At 42.5% G+C, this 21128-nt stretch overlaps 2 protein-coding genes across 24 annotated transcripts in view; one reads left to right on the forward strand and one right to left on the reverse strand.

The window, feature by feature from the left end:
* Positions 1 to 4522, forward strand: part of FSHR (follicle stimulating hormone receptor) — a 223008-nt gene extending 218486 nt beyond the window's left edge. For all 5 annotated transcript variants that reach the window (XM_086327025.1, XM_086327026.1, XM_086327028.1 and 2 more), the window contains one exon: positions 1 to 4522. This exon is cut by the window's left edge and continues 25842 nt beyond it. The gene's annotated coding sequence lies outside the window, so the exon portion shown is untranslated.
* The window catches only part of LOC147363332 (uncharacterized), a 791043-nt gene that overhangs the window by 744296 nt on the left and 25619 nt on the right, over positions 1 to 21128 (reverse strand). For 5 of the 19 annotated variants that reach the window (XR_015136990.1, XM_086327067.1, XM_086327058.1 and 2 more), the window contains one exon: positions 11686 to 11806. The exons of 13 other annotated variants lie outside the window; for them this stretch is intronic. Coding sequence is in view for 5 of the 6 variants with exons in the window: in XM_086327067.1 (XP_086183193.1) it covers positions 11686 to 11806 (121 nt within the window). In the remaining variant the exon portion in view is untranslated. Of the gene's footprint in view, positions 1 to 1356; positions 1469 to 8765; positions 8971 to 11685; positions 11807 to 21128 lie in introns of those variants that run through there. One more of the 19 variants, XM_086327059.1, reaches the window with a different exon arrangement.

The following is a 21128-nucleotide window of genomic DNA, read 5'->3' on the forward strand; positions in this document are numbered from 1 at the left end:
GACCACACTCTTTCAACATTATTCCTATGTATATTTTCTGAGAACCTATCACATCCCAGGCATTTACCAGGCACTGGAAATACAGCAGGGACCAAATGAGACAGCAGCCTTGCTTTGATGGGTTTTGTTTGTTATTGTTGAGAAAGAGAAAACAAACAAATATGAGGAATGAAGAAAGGCACAGAAAAAAAAAAAAAAAAAGCTTCAACATTCTCATCCTTGTCTCCTCGATTCAAGAAAACAAGATCTCTATCATCATCTTGAACCCTTCGTTTCTTATTCTGCTCTTTTTATCTGTGACCTATAATAAAACTCAGAGAAATTCAAAGTTTTGCATAGCTGATGGAAAAAAAAGAGGAAAAGCAAAAGTCTAAATTGTCTCCCTAAACCTTAAACTTTTGCTTAACTTTAAAATCATTTTCATAAATTAAGAAACAACTTCTGAGAGTTCATTAGGCAAAAAGTTGTACACGTGCTTTGCCATAGCAAAAAGTATGAAATGAACAACTTTTGTTACTGGGAGGCAAAATTAGCAGTGTGTGCCTGTTTTATTTAGTTGGAAACCTGAGAGTCTAAATTATGTTTATTGTCCTCACTAAAAGGTACTAGCCCATCAAATTGATGCTTCCTAAGCCTAAAAAGCAATCAACAAGATTTGTGTTTGTTTATATCCTCAGTACTAATTACTGATTTTTAAGGCCTTATATTACTTGAGTGATTGACTTATTCATTTATTCCTTCTTTCACTTAACAAACATTTATTATATGATGCTTACTCTGTACAAGACAATAGGACTGGTTTCTGGGGTAGAGAAGCATGACACTGTAACTATCCTCAAGAAATTCACAATTTAAATCACAACATTGTTTGTTGATTGGCTATATCCCAATTATATATACCCCAAAATAAAAAGTTAATTTAAAAAATTATATAAAAAATGAAATTCACAGTTTAGCATGACGAGTTTATGTGAAACAGTGAGAAGGAAGAGTTATAATAGAAACTCAAATGGTAAGAGGACTATCAGGAGTCAAGCAAAGCTTCACCAAAAAAGAAAAAGGACACTTAGGTTGGATCTTGAGAAATGAATGTTTCTCAGCTGAGATGGAGAAGAGTATTACAGGGAGAAGAAAAATTATGTACTCAGAGAACATCCACTGGGGCAACTGCCAGTACCTGACACAAGAGTCTCGACTTTAGATAACAGAGAGGGAGTAAACCAGTTATCAAACTTGAACAGAAATATCAATATATTGTCATGTTTGCGTGATCAGCCGCTGTCGTGTCCAGCTCTTCATGACTCCATAGACTGCAGCCCGCCAGGCTTCTCTGTCCATGGAATTCTCCAGACAAGAATACTGGAGTGGACTGCCGTTCCTCCCTCCAGGGGATCTTCCCGACCCAGGGACTGAATGCATGTCTCCTGCGGCTCCTGCGGTGGCAGGCAGATTCTTTACCACTGAACACCTGGGAAGCTCACACATTGTCATATTTGCACAAAATTGGCAGATGTTAGCCAGTCTCTGATGTTACTTTGTCTGACATGCACTCAGATGACTCTGACCATGCTATATAGATAGAAACCTTCAGCCACTGCCCGCCTTTCGTCATTTCACATTTCCTCCATGACCTTAAATTAACATACCATCAGTGCGCCCAGGTTTCCCAAGGCGACCATGATTCTATTAAAAGAAACTTTGACTGCTGGTTCGTGTTATCTAGTGTTTGGCTGTTTTTGTTGTTATGACAGCAACAGGTAAGACACAGAACATGTGGCACTGCTAAAATCTTGCTTTATGAAGTGCTTTCTGATACTATTTCCACTGGAAGAGTTAAAGATAATATTATGAGCCATGGTCTCTGAGAAGGAACCAAAACAGAAGAGGGAGTAAGATAAGTGACTGGGTTCCAAAAGGTTTTCATGGACCATATCCCATGGCAAAGAATTAATAGCTCTCACTGGAAAAGTCTCTGAAGCAAACAGTGGGTTAACAATGCTAATAATGCAATGTGAACTTGACCCTCCCTATGGAGGAGAGGGTACACAGGCTTTCCAACCTAAGAAACCATGGATCACTTTTTCATCTAGAGGGGCAGCGACCAGGAAACACATGTTGAGTTAAATACTATCCTAGCTTTAAAAAAAAAAAAAAAACACCTGTATTAAGAAACAAATGCAACTAATTGAAAGAAGCCAATCTGATAAGGCTACATACTGTTTGATCCCAACTATATGATGTTCTGGAAAATTCAAAACCATGGAATCAATAAAATTAGTGGTTTTCAGGAGCTCATGGGGTAGAGAGCAATGACCAGGCAGAGCAGAGAGGATTTTTAGGGCAGTGAGATTATCTTGTTGATAATATAACTGTGGATAGGTGTCATTCAACATTAGCCAAAACCCATGGAAAGTGTAACGCCAAGAAGGAACCCTAACACAGACTACAGACTCTGAGTGATAATGATGTGTCAGTGTAGGTTCCTCCATTGTAACAAGTGTACCTCTCTGATGGGAGATGGTGATGATATGAAAGGCTATGTGCATCCAGAGTCAGGCGGTATATGAGAAAAGTCTGTATTTTCTGCTCAGTTTTGTTGTGATGTAGCTGCTCTAAAAAATAGTCTATTTTTAAAAACCACATTATATCTTATATAAGAAAACTGCAAAATTATAGAAATAGCCTCTCACGAAGCTGTGAATCTTCAGTGTTCCTTCTCTATGTATTGAAAACACTGCTTCCGGTGAACAGCTACTGACTGGACCCTGTACTGGGTGCTATGGTAGAAACAGGAGAAGTAGAAATCTTGGTCCCCAAGGGTTTTCAAGATGATTGGGAGGGAGGAAAAATTAGAAATAGATCGAGATGGATAGATAGATATGAAACAATTAGAAAAATATATTTAGCCAATATTTACTGGATGCACTTCACGTGCCAGACATGATGGTAGGCTTAGGTATTTAGTGATGAATTGTGGTCTTGGTCTTCATGGAGCTGAATGTCTAGGTGGAGAGAAAAATATTACATCAGCAAAAACACAGACAAGAATGTGTTAGTAGCCCAACAAAAGCAGCTTGATTTAGAATCTGCTACAGACAGCTATTCTGAGGAAGTGACACTTGAGCTGAAAGGTAAGACACTAATCAGTTAAAAAGTCAAGGCAAAGGAAGGTGTGTGTAAAATCCCCGAGATAAGACCAGTTTTCAGTTCCTGGGACTGAAAGGCGCCATTGCAACCAGGAGCCTATAAGAGAGAAGAATGGAGAAAAGGGCAGGGCCGGCAGACACAGGGTAAGGAGTTCCGCATTCATTCCACTGGAAATGGAAAGCCTTTGATGGGTTTTACGCAGAGAAGTGACATAATCTGCTTAACATTTTAACAGGGCAGGATGCTAGGGACAGCTCGCTCATCAGGTTTGCTGGTCGAGTCACTGATTACTTCTCTGAAGAAATGGAAGTTCAGAGAAAGAGGGAGCTGCTCGGGTTGAAGTTTGAGTGTGACCAGGGAATGGATCAGTTGGGGTGAAATTATTAAAATCATCTATTAGGAAGCTTATCCCACAGTTGGAAGAAGTTTGTGTCAACGAAACAGCATCTGTGTGTGTATGTGAGGGAGAGAAGGTGTAGGTTCCCCACAGAGCTTGGTTTGAGCTAGTAGGACAGAAAGAGCCTGTGAAAAGCCCCACTGGTTCCTTAGCATCAGGGCAACGCTTTAATGCCCAAGCCTCTACTATTGTAACACAAGTTTAGAGGTAATATCATCAGTCACCAGCCACTGCCTTAACCAGAAAACAATTAATAGCTAAAACCAAAAGAGGTCCCAAGTGAATGGAACTCCAACCGGAGAAAGAAACAGTGGCGATTTGGCACAAAGCCCCTCTCCTCTGCATTTTTTTTTTTTTTTTTTTGACTGTTCTCAACTAGGAATCCAGAGAGTCAGCCCTAGTCCCTGCCATCACAATCTAGCTGTGTGACCCTGAGCAAACCACTTCACCTCTCTGAGCGCTCTTCATCACTTGGAACTGCTAAGAGTTTAATTTTATGCTCATGAAGGCCCTATTCCATTCCAATTTTGATTCTATGATTCTTTTCACTGAAAGAAAACCTGGCCTTGAGACATCTCAGAAGTGGGGAAGGGAAGGGGAAGAGAAGAGAAAGGCGGGAGAGAGGGGAGGAGGAGGGGTCTACATTTTTAACAGCTGCTGAGTTCATGCCAGCCTTGTAACCTGCCTGTGTCACTCCCTGGTAACAAGGACTCAGCTTATTACAGCTGTGAGAATACCCAGAATCAGAGGCATTCTTCCCCATGTAGCCTGTTTTATGTTTAATCCTCCAAACCAATCTGTAATTCTCTCTCACCCCACCAAGGTGGGGAGGGCTACCCACAGGGACACTTTGAGCGTCTGAGATTGGATGTCTGCTTCCCAAGAATCATTCCTGATTATCAAACAGCTGAAGATGAGATTGCTTTTGAAAATATTTGAAGTTTTGTTTTTATCAATTAAAAAATCTCTTTGTATCAACTGATTTTTGAAATGGGTTTGCATTTTGACACATAATCTTCTTAAACATTAAAAAGAATACATGAGGAGAGTCTTCAAGATAAGATTTGCTTTGTACGGATAATTGTTGAAACTGGATGACAGGCACATGGGGACTCACTATTCTTTTTACTTTCATGTCTTTTTGAAATTTTGCATACTGCAGTTTTAAAAATAGAGTGAATTTAGAAATTCTAAAATGTACCCATATTGGATTTTCCACATATATGTGTAAGTTCCATAAAACTAGATGGCTAAATAGATGGGGCACTGGCAAACTGTGGCCTGTGGCCCAACCCTGGCCAGTTGTCTGTTTTTGTAAATGAAGTTGTATTGGAACATAGACTCACTTGGTTTTTCCTGTTTGGTCTATCGGTGCTTTTGTGCTATAGCAGCTTGAGTTGAACAGCTGCAACAGCGACCATATGGCCTTTACAGAAAAAAGTTGACCGATTTAGTGTACAGATTCTAGTTGAAGCTACTGGTGGGTACCACGGGGACTACAAATACCTGATCCTAACGCCAATCCCTTAGACTGAACTATGACACCAAATGTCCAACAGGAATAGAACAGGAAGTTGGGGTCATATGATAGAACTTTCTGTGGTGGTAGAAATGTTCTATATCTACACTAACCTATACATAAGCTACTGGATGCATGTTACGATGGAACATTCAAAATGTGGCTAGGGAGAGCGGGGAGTTGAATTCTGATTTTTATTTAATTTTAATTTAAATGTAAACAGCCATAGATGGATAGTGATTATCATATTGGACAGCGCAGAGCTAGAATGTTGATGCCTTAGCCAGTGGAGTGCTGGTAAATGTTTAATAACAAGGCAGGTGCATGTGAATACGTGTGCATGCACACACACGCATGTGCATGCACACACATCTTTTGATTTATAACTTTGCCAACTTCAATGATCTCCATGCTGTAAATACTCCCGTTGTAGTGGACCTCACACTACCAAATGCAGAACTGGGAAGAGATGCACGAGGTTCTCTCTCGGGGGCCAGGCCCAGCCAGCTCCAGCACACTGATGGCTGGCCTGCAGGTTTTGGAGCTAAAGCATACGAGGTGGCAAAGAAGCTCAGATAAGCCAGCGGGAAACAGAGATTCATCTGTGGCTGTGAACTGAGGCAGGAAAAGGGTGCCAACAGCGAAATCGTCCAAAACACAGAAAGGACAATTAAGGAAGAAATTGGGACCAAAATGGGCAACACAAGAAAAAAGTTAAATTCCTGTAGAAGAGGATCATCCCAATCTAGCCTCATCTTTGAAGAACACCTGGGTGAAACAAGTTCCCATTCCCTAGGTCTGGGACTCTCGTTGCCCAAGAACACCAACAACACACACCGTTGCCCACTGCTCAAATCCAGAATGCCTGAAAATTCAAAAGAAATGTACTACTAGCAATAGAAACCATCCCAGCAGCAAACTTGCTTCAAGCCTACTGCCATGGAAAGGACTAGATTTCAGAGGCAGAGCAGCAGGTAAGGACTTACAAACACACATGCATGCATGCCTGCTAAAAGGAATTCTTCAACAACTCAAAATAGAACCAGAGATTTTCCAAGCTTGCAAGACCTGGGCTCCCATTTCTCTTATTCCAAAGCCATGGACAGCAGGTATGTTTGTTCTTGGGATACACTTTCACCCCAAGGAGCCACTTGCTCATCTTAGGTGCTGGCTTAAGATACAAATGGAGAAGGCAATGGCACCCCACTCCAGTACTCTTGCCTGGAAAATCCCATGGACGGAGGAGCCTGGTAGGCTACAGTCCATGGGGTTGCTCAGAGTCGGACAGGACTGAGCGGCTTCACTTTCACTTTTCACTTTCATGCACTGGAGAAGGCAATGGAAACCCACTCCAGTATTCTTGCCTGGAGAATCCTGGGGATGGTGGAGCCTGGTGGGCTGCCATCTATGGGGTCGCAAAGTATGGGAAGAGAAGTTAAGCTTCCAGCACAGGGTACAATGAGAGCTGGAGAGCATCAGGGCAAGAAGAGTTATGATGACTCTGCTCTTGATGCTTGATGGATATGTAAAGGGCAAGGAGGAAAATCAGGGGACGGGGAGCATTGATGTGAGAAGTCAATACTAATCTAAATACAGGCGAATACCACAGATGACACTAAAGACCCCAGGCCCCAGAACTGGGTGGGAGGAGAAGAAATCAGTGTAGCCTTCAATAAATATTTACTGATGCAGTCACCAAGCAAGGGGTCGTGCTAGGGAAACAATGTAAAGACTGCCTAGCACCTGAGCCCCAGGTACATACTCATGAGGGAGATGGAGAGTTCTTAAACAGGAAATGACAAGATGTCATGATGACTCTGATGGAGAAGGGAAAGCTTTAGAGGCAGGGCATCTGACCCAGCCCTGGGGAGTCAGGGAAGTCTTCCTTAATGATGTCATTATCAAGACCAAAACCTGAAGAATGAGTGAACAGGAGCTAATGGGGCGAAGGTACGAGAAGAACATTCTGGACAGCCCCGGGGCACATACAAAGACCTAGACTCAAAGTAGGCTTGTCCGCTGGTGTCTGTCACCCATCCCCACTCATGGGCAGACTCTGGCTCACTCCTGCTGTCCAGGACCAACTGTCAAAAACTCACGATCAACAGATGCAGTCAAAAAGGGTCTACATTTGGTAAATTGTGTGGTCTCTCTAGTCACTGGAAGGATTTGGAGGAAAAAAGGAGCCTGAAGAGACAAAGACAGTGGCCATCTCCCTGTATTCCCCACCTACCCGCTTTCCGCTGCAAGAGGAATCTATGCCACGTCCCCAAGGGCCTGGAGACTGTGCAAGTGTGTTCTGGAGGGGTAGACTGGCAGAATGATGAGTGGCAAACCAGATTAAGGGCAGGGCCTGCCAGTGCCAGAAACGAAGGGAAGAAAGAAGACTGAAAGGAGAGGTAAGTGTTTCTGAAAGTCTGAACCGAATAAAGCTGCAAACCCCCAGATTATACCAGAAAGTGGTTTAAAAGAGCCTCCAGGCAAAACCAGAGAGAAACTTGACTACAATTGACCAGTTAGCACAGGATTTTGACGCTTCATCTAAATTATTTGGAGCAAATGTAAGGGGAATTTAATTTTAGAAAATGGGTAAAGGGTCAGAAGCAGACTCTCTCCCCCAGCAAACACAGCACAGGTGGAGAAGCCAGAGGGGAGCTGAAGTTCTAAAATGTTCTGTTACCATCACAATGGAAGAGACTATAACCTCTTATTACTGGGGTGGGGGATCATGTGAGTGTGCTTGGAAACCTAAGCCCTTTTGTGAGTTGGCGTTTGATGGAACCATGATGAAAGAAAGACAATTCTTTTATCACCAGAAAATAAGTGTTAGTTTTCAAACAATATTTGCACATCTCAATACCCGTGTGATACGTTTCAGTGACCACCACAGGGCTGAGGAAAAGAAGTTGTGACATTCTGTCCAAGTTGACAGAGATCTGGACTTGCCCCAGTTTTAGGCAGGTAGACCTGGCCTGAAAAGACTGAGATAGGACATTTGTACCGAGTAATGTCCGGATCATTGCGTCCAGCTAATTCCATCCCTCAGCAGGTCAGGTATTTTGCTTTTAACACCCTTGTTTGCCTTCTGTGGCATCTCCATCAGGCAGTTCAGGTGCCTGATGCCTACTTGTTCTTTTATCTTGGTTCTGAAGTGTTCCCAAGCTGCCCCAGAATAAATGGGAAGGTGAGCAATGTTGTACCAATGCCTGGCCTCACCACTTGCCATCATTCCACTAGACTCTACTGGTCTTAAAATGTCCTGCCTTTGTGCACACTCACATTTCTATTAAGGGCCCAGGACAGATTTGGGCAGTTGGCTGTCCTTTACATATAAATCTTAACTAGTGAAAATATTCAGAGGGAAAAAAAAGGGAACTGCTCACTCCAGTTAATTTGATTCTCTAGTAAACAGAGAATTCCAAACCAGAGTCAGAATTGCAGTAGGCTGTGGTTTAAGGAGGAGATGAACAGGAGATCTTCATCACCTACTGTTTATGCCTGAAATCCATGGACTCTTAGAACATTTAAAGTTCAAAAATAGTTCAGAAATCTAGTCTAGCCCTTTCATTTTACAGATAAGGAAATGGAGGTCTAGGGATATGGTTTCCCAAGTTCACATAATTCATTATAACAGAAGGATCTGTGTCACAATAGGAATGCCACATGTGATAGCTCAAGATGGTCTCAACTATCAGGTCCCACCTGAGCTTCCTCTGATCCACCATCAGGGTCTCTTCTTGCTTCATTATTTACCAACAGTCTAATGTGTGGTCACAGTGTGCAGTCAAGAAGGGAGGCATAGAGCGTGGGGCTCAGATGGAGACGTGACCTAAGGACACTGGCTCACTCATCCTGCCTCTCTTAGAAACATTTCCATTTAGTTATAGAGGGTATATTTTCTGCAAAGCTGGAAGACATGAGAAAAATATATTGGCCCTGGTTACTTATTCTTGGTTAGCCCTAGAAAAGGATAAAAGTGTTCTTATTCATAGCAAGTAAGACGTGGCCAATAAAATCAGCAATTAGATAGACTTCAAGCAAATATTCAGAATTTGCTATTACATTGCATTAAACAGGATCACTATCAGAAATGAGAGGAAAATCGGAAATTATGAATAGAATACTAAAAAAAAAAATAGCGTTTTGTTTTCTAGATTTTGCTGAGACTTCACACTATAACTCTTGAGTGGGAACCAGCCTCTTTTTTTTTTTTTTCAGATTAAAAATACCTCTTTATACTAAAATGCCCTGTGGACATGTCATCCCAAGTGTGATCATGGCCAACAACAAGTTTGTTGACCAACCCATGGGACTCCTCAGAGAGAAGTCACATTTAAAAAGACACAGTCCAGGTAACCAAAATATATTTTAAAATAACTCTGCTTGTGTTTATCAAAATACTGTGAATAGGGATACATGTCATGGACTTCCTTTCCTTCCCCATCCACCATGGACCTGCAGTCCATAGAGTAGCTCTCTAATCCAAACCCTTCATAAAACAAAACAGACCAAAAAAACCTCTTCCTCCAGCTTCATCCCAAGCCTCTTGTTTCCCTCATCACTGTACCTTCCACCCAACCACATCACAAAAGTCTATACAACTTTTTTCAGCAGGGGCAGAACATTGTTTCTCAAAAGACAGAGAAGAAATTGAACCAGCAAAACCAAACTGGGCTCCCCCCTCAACTTTTAGCGGAACAGATGCAGAAAAGGCTGGACTTTGGTTTATGAATAAGTTTGCTCCATCATGAGTGACATGTGGGTATGTTTGCTAAACATTTGAAATAAGTTATTAAGAGACAATTTGAGGTAAAAAGCATTACTGTCATATAAACAGAATACATACATGTATGAAATTTTTATTTACTTATTAATGAGGGAACCAATAAAATATTGCAACAAGTTCAAAGGAGACTCAAAAGTAGACACATATAGACACAATAAAGAACGCTAACACAATGCAAGTTTGAAGACAATGAAAGATGCAAACCCCAAGAAGATCAGATAATCCAGAAGGGGGCACTATACAACACCTAGTAATCCACTGAAGTGACGTGAAGTTGCTCAGTCGTGTCCGACTCTTTGCAACCCCATGGACTGTAGCCTACCAGGCTCCTCTGTCCATGGGATTTTCCAGGCAAGAATCCTGGAGTGGGTTGCCATTTCCTTCTCCAGGAGATCTTCCTAACCCAGGGATTGAACCCAGGTCTCCCACATTGTAGGCAGACACTTTACCATCTGAGCTACCACTGAAAGGACCCTGTAATTATTTTTTCTTTTTCCATTTCAAAGTTGTTCTCAATTTTCCCTGACAAGGCCCAACATTTCCACATTGACAAGGTTCCTGCTGTCCATGCTGGTGCCTATCTAAGTCCTCTTTCTGCTGGCATTTGCCTGATTTCTATGTCACACTGGCCAATCCAGATGCAAAAAGAGCTGTCACTCATCATGGCATAATTCAACAGTACCGTAAATATTCTGCAGTCCCACCATGTTATCCAAAAAAGCAGAGAAGAGCTCCACTCCCTGTGTATTATGCTAAAGAAGTCCCTAAGAGAGGATGGTCGTGGTGGTTTAGTCGCTAAGTCCTGTCTGACTTCTGCAACCCCATGGACTGTAGCCTGCCAGGCTCCTCTGTCCATGGGATTCTCCAGGTAAGAACACTGGAGTGGGTTGTCATTTCCTTCTCCAGGGGATCTTCCTTACCCAGGAATCGAACATGGGTCTCCTGCATTGTAGGCAGATTCTTTACCAACTGAGCTACAGAAGAAGCCTGAAGAGAAGATGCCTTTTCCTCTAACAGTGTATGGTGGTCTTAATGACACAATTCACCCAGCCTTTATTTTTAGCCCTGTATGCCTCCTAACATCCAGCTATCATTCCATGGGGACTGGACCAGAAGATGGCCTGAGTGCCTGCCACTATCTATCTCCAAAATCAGCATTCCCTTTCAGTTGGAAGACTCTGACCCTGGCTGATGAGACCCAACGCATCCCCTCTTCATTTCCCCTCTGCCCCTCCCAAGAAGTTCTTTCCCAGGTGCTCCTTGGTCTCCCATGCAAATTGGCAAGTACAAACCAGCATTCCTTGGGAGCCATCTGAATTCTAAGGTAAAAACAGCTTCATCTCAAGCCCTTCTCCTTGGTAGCATCTTCCAAGAGAAACAGTGCAATGCTGGGGCGAGCTCAGCCTCTGGCCTCAGAAAGACCAGGATTTTAATCCTATATTACCCCCATAATCAGATTACCAACGTCATTTTTCAGGGCTGTTATGAGGATAAAAATGAAATAATGTATGTAAAATACTCAGTAAAGCTATCTGTTAATTTGTCATTATCATGTTGGTCCCTCTAGGGGCTGGTAGCTGCCCTGACTTTGCTGCCATCAACATCATTTATCAGCTGCATTCCTCATCTCATCTCCATAAATGGCCTCGCATCTCATCTCCCAGGTGGTTCATGTATATGTTTCCTATCTCCCCTTGCTTTAGGCTCAATACCTTCCACTCCACTTGCTGATGAATATGTTTACGCAGCCCTGGTGGTTTGCCCGCTGTACCCATGACTGCACTGACACTAGCCCGCGGCAGTTCTGAGCTCATAAAAAGAAAAGTTGCCCCATACCTTTCACCCAACGCTCCTGGCATCCGGTCCCTGAGCCATTGAAATTGCCTTGGTTTTGAATGGAAGTTTGTCAAACTCCTCATAAAGAGCTCATATGCAATTCTATTATCAAGAGGCTTGCCTAGAAATGACAATGGTAATGAAAAATAATGACTACAGTAGGAAAACTCAATTTTTTAGCAGTCAAAATTTTACCTTTTCATTAAATTGGGGTTGCAGAGGGCAAAAAATAAAGGTAATTAAACGGATTTATGATGAAAAATTACAGCTAACATCTTCCTGTTCAAAGTAATCAAAAGCACAGACACTTGGAGAGAGAAACCCGGAGTGCGAGGTCTAGAGGAGCTGCCTCCATGGGACATTTCAATTGTCATCTCTTCCCATGATAGCTTCTTCCTCCCCAGGCCTCAGAGACTTCCCCGAGACAGTAGGAGAGTAGCATGCAACATCTCTGACCTCCAGGAAAGACGCAGGGTGCTCAACAGCAACGACAGACACCACAGAAGCAGCTCCAGAAAGTAATACCCAGACCCACACAGCACATCTCTTATCACTCTGCTCCAAACCCCCACAGGTGGGCAGTCAGCTACTATAGTGAGCCCTAAATTCTTAGCTTGGCACCCAAGGTCCTCTTCAGCCAGCATGGGCCTGTCTTCCCCACCTGTGCTCTCCTGTTCCCCACCACCCCATCCTTGCTGGATCGTCAATTCCTTCTCCACATTTTCCCAGTTTCTTGCATTTGTTCCAGCTGTGCATACAGTCACCTTTCCCAACCCTCTCTGATGCCCTGCTTCTCCAAACTCTTATTGCACTGTACTTGTCTACTCTTATGTCTCTACTTGTTCTAGGTCTGTTACCACCCTTTCCTTAATTAGACCATGCATTCAAAAACAAAGGTAGCCATGTTTATACTTCTAGGCACTCTATCATCTTGCCACAAGGCTGGATTCATAGAAAGTGTTCAGTAAAATGTGACTGAACAGTTAACTGTCTTCGGGGTAAACAGAGTTCAGTGTAAATGAATACATTTTATGGCAAAGGTAAAAGAAAAACTAGAGAAAATAATAACGTTTGGTGAACACTGACCAGAAACTACACTGCGGTTCTCATGGTATCTCATGAATTCCTTACAAGTCTATGAAATTTTGCTACCCCATTTTCACAGATTAAAAACAAACAACTCCAGGGAGGTTAAGGAACTCTGTCAAAGGTAGGGCAATTTTGTAAATGACAGAAAATCCAAACTCAGTCTGACGCCAAAGCATGTGCTCATTCCAACACTCCAAGAATTTCAGTCATTGCCATCACTGTCACCACAGCCATGCTCATCTGCAGTTGAGCAGACTGAAAAGACAGACTTTCATGAGCCACCATGAAAAGACGGATTTTTCACGGTCATAGCAGAAGACACAAACCTTCATGTTTTTCTTGACCCCTTTTCAGAAGGGTCCATCAAATAAGCAAAGAAGGCCAGTTCTAACAGGTCCCCTCCCACATGCCCATTCTCCTCCTATCTTTGACCAGTTCACTGGGGCAATGGTGAAGACCTGGTCATTAGAATATACAAAAAACTGAAAGGCAATAAATACCAGGAAAAGGGAATTAGGGAAATTCCTGGCTCTGCTACATCCTAGCTATGTGTACCTGGGGAAGTCTCTGCTTCCTGGAGCTTTAGCTGCCTCACCAATAACTTAGGATCCTTTAAGGATGCTGTGACCCTAAGTGTCCTCTAAATATTGAAAATTAAGATCCTAAATTCACATATTCAAGAGTAGATCCAGTCTTACCTCTTGGGGAAAAGATCTTTAATCAAATAATCCAAGTGATTTTGAAAGAAAAATAACTTTTAAGGGTTAAAATCATAACTCTTGATAAATATAAAATGAACATGGGTCATACATTTTATTTAATTCATTAAGTAATGATGAAAGTAGCCCACTGTTATAATCAGTTCAAAGGAGAACTCAGAACATACAAACACAGACAATCGGGAACGCTGAAATAAAATCACAGAGAGATGTGGTCAGTATCCACATGGCGATAATCAACTGCATTCCATGGGACACTTTTCATTTGCATTTCTACAGATAAGAACCATTTGTGCTATATTTAGAATTCTATGATTTACAGAGATTTAAACAACAAACACAAAAAACAGTTCACAGACAACGGGAGTAGACCATTATACGATCAGATAATCCAGATGGGGATGCCAAAACAACATCTGAAATTGCTTAGGATACCTAGTATCTTTTTCCATAATTTTCTCTTAATTGACAAGTATCCCATCTTTCCAAGCCCCTGTCTTATGGGAGAAGCAAGAAAACAGTGACAAAGTCGATGATGAAGGAAATAAACATCATCTGAAAGTCAGAGCACCATAAACCTCACTTTACAGGGCATCCCCTATTTGGTGAACTGACCTCAGCCTGCCTTCCAGGACAGCCCCTGCCGGGCGAGTGCTCCTGAGCCGTTTTCCATGCCTTAACGCAGTATCCCCCCTGAAGGGGGTACTCAGCTCCCTAATAAATCAGCGTTGCCCATAGCTTCCCTGGTGGCCCAATGGTAAAGAATCTGCCTGCCAAAGCAAGAAACAGGTTTGATCACTGATCCAGGACAATGCCACATGCCAAAGAGCAACTAAACCCATGTGCCACAGCTGTTGAGCCTGTGCTCTGGAGCCCAAGAGCCATAACTACTGAGCCCACGTGTGGTAACTACTGAAGTCTGTGAGCCTAGAACCTGTCTTCTGCAACAAGAGAAGCCACCATAATGAGAAGACTGCACACTGCAACTAGAGAAAAGCCAACAAAGCAATGAAGAAAACCCAGCACAGCCAATAAATAAACACAATTATTTTCTAAGAAATCAGTGTTGCCCAGGAAACAGGACCATCAATGTCACCTGAAGCATCTGAGAATACAGATTCTCAGGCCATGACTCTGACCTCCTGAATCGAATCTGCTTTTTCACATGATTCCCATATGAAAATGTAAGTCTGAGAAGCTGTGGTTTAAGCCATCACATCATATCAAGGTGACTAATTAACTGTCACCTAGAGCAAGTCAATTTACTTCTCTAGGCCTCAGTTTCCTCATCTATAAAATAAGAAAGTCAGGTCACTGGTTTCTGAATCTATCTTACAAAGGTTTTATGTCAAGCTCCAAAGCTAACGATAGACCGCCAGCTTCTAGAGCTTGGGTCATGCAGAGATATGGCTAAGCCTTGCTTACATTTTCCTCTTGTGCCCCTCTCTGGAGAAGAGAAATTGACACAATGACCCTAATGACATCGTCTCTCTTTCTGGAGCGCTGGTAGTGTGCCAGGATTCCCCAGCAAATGAGTGGGAATAATGTGTCAGTATTTCTTACCAATGAGGAAGAAATACACCATCTGCTTTCAAGACAGGATTTTCTACAGTTTTGCTCCCTGATTGAATGTATTGCTTTTAAAGTCCCAAAATAATCAATTCTAACAAGAAAGATTCAGATATGCTTTTCAAATTAGAAAAACACATGTAACACACACAAATTTCCTGACAACCTGATAAAAGGAGAAAGTGAATTACCAGCTTATTTTTAACTTATTTGTTTTCTTCAAGCAAGCCTGCTAATTCTACAGAGACCCTCTAACCCCAGTGCAGTGCATACAAGCACAGAACTTCACAGAGCCCTGTCCTTGCCATGGCAACACAGAGCTCCCTCTGAGGTGGCCCAGAACTACACCCAGCCTGTGTTTGGGGATGGGGAGGGACAGCAGGGATCAATCAGGTGAGGCAGCTGGTTGCGAACAGTGCTACCTACATGCACGTGAGGGGTTTTCCTCCGTTGTCCTTCATTACAGTCACATTACTACTCTACCCAGAATGAGTTCCCAGGTGAACTTGATGTCTGCCTGAAATTCATGCAGAGCACAAAAATTCTGATACCAATGAGTTCCACAGCATCACTGGTCCAAACATGAGGAACTAGCAGCCGTTCCCCACATCGGTCCATTCAGTTCCCACTGTGTCCCCGGATACCAGAACCCTCCTGTTGCCATATTAACCTCTTCTCTTTCCCCAAATTATTCAATAATTTAATGAGAATTTGTAGCACACTTACTCTCTGCCAAGTCCTGTGCTTTAAGCTCGGGCTTTGGTAGTGAGCAAGACAGACATAGATCGAGTTCTCTCTAGAAGCTCAGAGTTTGGTGGGGACATGGACCTTGCAATGATACAGACACAACTCACTTCAGCACGTAATTTTGGTCTGTAACGGTGGGGCCTGATCTGGTCCTGACGTTAAAGAAGGCTTCTGTGATGAATTATTTCTTGAACAAAGTACCTCCCTCAACTTGCCACAATTCCTCGTTTTGACTCTCCCCTACACAATCAGAGGTACAGTAAGTCCCCTACATATAAATGAGTTCCATTCTGAAAGCACATTCCTAAGTCCAATTTGTTCATAAATCCAACAGTTAGCCGAGGTACCCAACTAAACAATTGGCTGTATAGTATTGTACTATAATAGGTTTACTATAATAGGTTCATTTTACACAAATAAAACACAGAAAACACAAAAAAATAAAGGCAATATTTTTAGTCTTACAGCACAATACCTTGAAAAGTACAGAAGAACAGTACAACAGCTGGCATACTGGGGCGTGTGGACATCTTTGAAAGTTCACAACCTGAAGGTGTGTATACAGGGGAATCACTGTATTCAATACTTTTTTTTTTAAAAAAGGAACAGAATTTTTATGGCAAGAATACAAAGAAAAAGTAGTCTATTAGCAGTTTTTGAGTTTCAGGACACATTTTTAAATCTGCTATCAGAGAAACTGGTTTAAAAAATAAATATGTTCATTGGTGTTTGGGCTTCTTGAGAAGAAAAAAGGCTTCCTGAGCTCTAAAAACCTAGACGTAAGTATTAATAGCAAAACCTTAACGGAGTCTGAATATCAGATAAATCCAAGTCAATTCTTCAAAATGAGAATAATTAAAGAGTCAATTTACACATTTACTTGTTCCCCCAGTGGCTAGGTGGAAGGGAGAAAGTCAGTGTGCCCGTGGATGTCTTGTGACTAGAAAAAGCTACGTGTTAGCAGAGGTTGGGTCATGGACTGTCCTGCCGTGGATGCTGTAAGTTCATGGTTTGGTTCTTTCTTGATAATGACTACCTCCTTGGCCAGGCAAGATGGTATGTCTTGACAGAAGCCAGAGGTGTAGACCCTATGACCAGAGATGAGTCAAAAAGTTGTCACAAAAACAGATACTATGTGGCTAGAGACCCAGGACTTGACGCCCTCCCAAATGCCTTGACAATTACAAGCAACCCTGCAACCTGCAAGCAGCCTCCTGGAGACCCGACAGGAAGAAAATAATTGAAGTGATGAAACTTAAGTCTGGAATTAGATAAAAATCTTGAAACTGATTGGGTTTAATGGGTTAGCAAGATTGCAGCTTTTTCTGCTATTAGACAGAAAGTATTTTAGCATAAGATAGCTGAGCTATAGAAAAATAAACTCACATTTGTCTCACACCTGAGTTTTGTGGGTTAAATGTACATCATTTCCCTGAAGTGACAATTTAAGTGGGGACCTAATCAATAAGAAGCTATGCCCAGGTGGATCAACTTTCTAAGAGGGAACATCTGGTATGATGCCAAGCCCTTCAATCAACACAGGATTTGATTCATTTAAGGAATTAAAGGTCAGTGTTCCTTGAAGAAGGTGGAGATGTGCCATGATAAAGATTAAACTAGAGATTAGATTTCATCCTCCAAGCAAACAGTGGTGGGTGGGGGGAGCACTGCAGGACTGCAAGGAAGATAATTATGCCATCAGATTTATGTTTTCACAAGATCATTCTCTGCTGCCACTAACCTCTCTTCACCCACATCTTCACACACATTCATTTGGCTCAAAGGCTCTCTAGTCCACTGTCCCATGTCTCAGAATGGCTTCTTCTTTACTACCTGGTGGGCTCTTTTCCCCATCTCTATGGGAAATTTTTTGTCCCTGGTGTTTACAACATCCCAATGAGGTTACTTTTTGAGAGGTTAAGGTGAGAGTGCCAAGTCTTATTATGATATTGCAGCCAAGGACCAAAGAATGACTTAATCTTGCCCTTGTTAATTATCCCTCTCCCCTGCCAGCAAAGTTCTAGGGAGACATTCACTAAGAGTCAATGCAGAATGAAAGTCTCTGCGCCATTTTATTCCTAGCTGCACTAGTGCACTGTATGGTACAGCTCTGATTAAAGGCTGGATCGAGTTTCAAGGTCAGAATAGAGCCTTCTATTTACTCTTTCCTTCCCAATTCTAAACATTACAGCAGAGATGCTCAGACATGTCAACTGGGAATAAAAGAAATTGCTTAGCCCATTAAAAAAAAAGGTAAAGACTAAATTCTGACCTTTATAGGCACAATGATGTCCTACCCTTTGAGACCTAATTAAAGTCCTCAGCTCCGACCAATCACTTTAACAGAGGAGCTGCTGCTGCTAAGTCGCTTTAGTCATGTCCGACTCTGTGAGACCCCAGAGACGGCAGCCCACCAGGCTCCCCCGTCCCTGGGATTCTCCAGGCAAGAACACTGGAGTGGGTTGCCATTTCCTTCTCCAATGCATGAAAGGAAAATTGAAAGTAAAGTCGCTCAGTTGTGTCCGACTCCTAGCGACCCCATGGACTGCAGCCCACCAGGCTCCTCTGTCCATGGGATTTTCCAGGCAAGAGTACTGGAGTAGGGTGCCATTGCCTTCTCCATAGCAGAGGAGAGTTGTGCTTAAAAGCTCAGGCCTGGCGAAGGGAATGTCTTGATGAAAGTGAAAAGGTTGGCTTAAAACTCAACATTCAGAAAACTAAGATCATGGCTTCTGGTCCCAGCACTTCATGGCAAACAGATGGGAAACAACAGAAACAGTGAGAGACTATTTTCTTGGGCTCCAAAATCACTGCGGATGGCGACTGCAGCCATGAAATTAAAAGATGCTTGCTCCTTGGCAGAAAAGCTATGACCAAACTAGACAACATATTAAAAAGCAGACATTACTTTGCCAAAAAAGGCCCATCTAGTCAAAGCTATGGTTTTTCCAGTAGTCATGTGTGGATATGAGATTTGGACTATAAAGAAAGCTGAACACTGAAGAATTGATGCTTTTGAACTGTGGTGTTGGAGAAGATTCTTGAGAGTCCCTTGGACTGCAAGGAGATCCAACCAGTCCATCCTAAAGGAGATCAGTCCTGACTATTCATTGGAAGGACTGGTGCTGAAGCTAAAACTCCAATACTTTGGCCACCTGATGCGAAGGACTGACTCATTTGAAAAGACCCTGATGCTAGGAAAGATTGAAGGCAGGAAGAGAAGGGGACGAGAGAGGATGAGATGGTTGGATGGCATCACCGACGTGATGGACATGAGTTTGAGCAAGCTCTGGAAGTCGGTGACAGACAGGGAATCCTGGCATGCTGCAGTGCATGGAGTCACAAAGAGTCAGACACGACTGAGCAACTGAACTGAAGAAGTAGTCAAGCCAGACAGCTTTCACATTTCTGTAGACAAATGTTGGAGAGGAAGAAATTTTTCTCTATCCTTTTAATTCTTCTGGCTAATATAAAAATTAAATTGACATGAGACACATTAATGGAGAAACTCAGAAAAAAGTTTAATGACATGTATATATGGAAGAGGGCTTCCCTGGTGGCTTAAAGGTAAAGAAACTGCTTGCAATGTAAGATACACAGGAGACTCAGTTTTGAACCCTGGTTGGGGAAGATCCAGGGATCAAAACTGAGTCTCCTGTGTCTCCTGTCTGACAGAATGTGGTCCACTGGAGAAAAGAATGGTAAACCACTTCAGTATTCTTGCCTTGAGAACTGCATGAGCAGTATGAAAAGGCAAAATGATAGGATACTGAAAGAGGAACTCCCCAAGTCAGTAGGTGCCCAATATGCTACTGGAGATCAGTGGAGAAATAACTCCAGAAAGAATGAAGGGATGGAGCCAAAGCAAAAACAATACCCAGCTGTGGATGTGACTGGTGATACAAGCAAGGTCCAATGCTGTAAAGAGCAATATTGCATAGGAACCTGGAATGTCAGGTCCATGAATCAAGGCAAATTAGAAGTGGTCAAACAAGAGATGGCAAGAGTAAATGTCGACATTCTAGGAATCAGCAAACTAAAATGGACTGGAATGGGTGAATTTAACTCAGATGACCATTATATCTACTACTGCAGGCAGGAATCCCTTAGAAGAAATGGAGTAGCCATGGTCAACAAGAGAGTCTGAAATGCAGTACTTGGATGCAATCTCAAAAACAACAGAATGATCTCTGTTCGTTTCCAAGGCAAACCATTCAATATCACAGTAATCCAAGTCTATGCCCTGACCAGTAATGCTGAAGAAGCTGAAGTTGAACGGTTCTATGAAGATCTACAAGACCTTTTAGAACCAACACCCAAAAAAGATGTCCTTTTCATTATAGGGGACTGGAATGCAAAAGTAGGAAGTCAAGAAACACCTGGAGTAACAGGCAAATTTGGCCTTGGAATATGGAATGAAGCAGGGCAAAGGCTAATAGAGTTTTGCCAAGAAAATGCACTGGTCATAGCAAACACCCTCTTCCAACAGGACAAGAGAAGACTCTACACATGGACATCACCAGATGGTCAACACTGAAATCAGATTGATTCTATTCTTTGCAGCCAAAGATGGAGAAGCTCTAAACAGTCAGCAAAAACAAGACTAGGAGCTGACTGTGGCTCAGATCATGAACTCCTTATTGCCAAATTAGACCTAAATTGAAGAAAGTAGGGAAAACCACCAGAGAAGGCAATAGCACCCCACTCCAGTACTCTTGCCTGGAAAATCCCCATGGATGGAGGAGCCTGATAGGCTGTATGTAGTCCATGGGGTCACTAAGAGTCAGACATGAGTGAACGACTTCCCTTTCATTTTTTACTTTAATTCATTGGTGAAGGAAATGGCAACCCACTCCAGTGTTCTTGCCTGGAAAATCCCAAGGACGGGGGAGCCTGTTGGGCTTCTGTCTCTGGGGTTGCACAGAGTCAGACACAACTGAAGTGACTTAGCAGCAGCAGGGAAAACCACTAGACCATTCAGGTATGACCGAAATCAAATCCCTTATGATTACACAGTGGAAGTGAGAAATAGATTTAAGGGCCTAGATCTGATAGATAGAGTGCCTGAGAACTACGGATGGAGGTTCATGACATTCTACAGGAGACAGGGATCAAGACCATCCCCATGGAAAAGAAATGCAAAAAAGCAAAATGGCTGTCTGAGGAGACCTTACAAATAACTGTGAAAAGAAGAGAAGTGAAAAGCAAAGGAGAAAAGGAAAGATATAAGCATATGAATGCACAGTTCCAAAGAATAGCAAGAAGAGATAAGAAAGCCTCCTTCAGCGATCAATGCAAAGAAATAGAGGAAAACAACAG

This window comes from Bos grunniens, chromosome 11, assembly GCF_055505025.1.
Source record: "Bos grunniens cultivar Pamir isolate PY7600 chromosome 11, Bosgru_T2T1.0, whole genome shotgun sequence".
Taxonomy (NCBI): domain Eukaryota; kingdom Metazoa; phylum Chordata; class Mammalia; order Artiodactyla; family Bovidae; genus Bos; species Bos grunniens.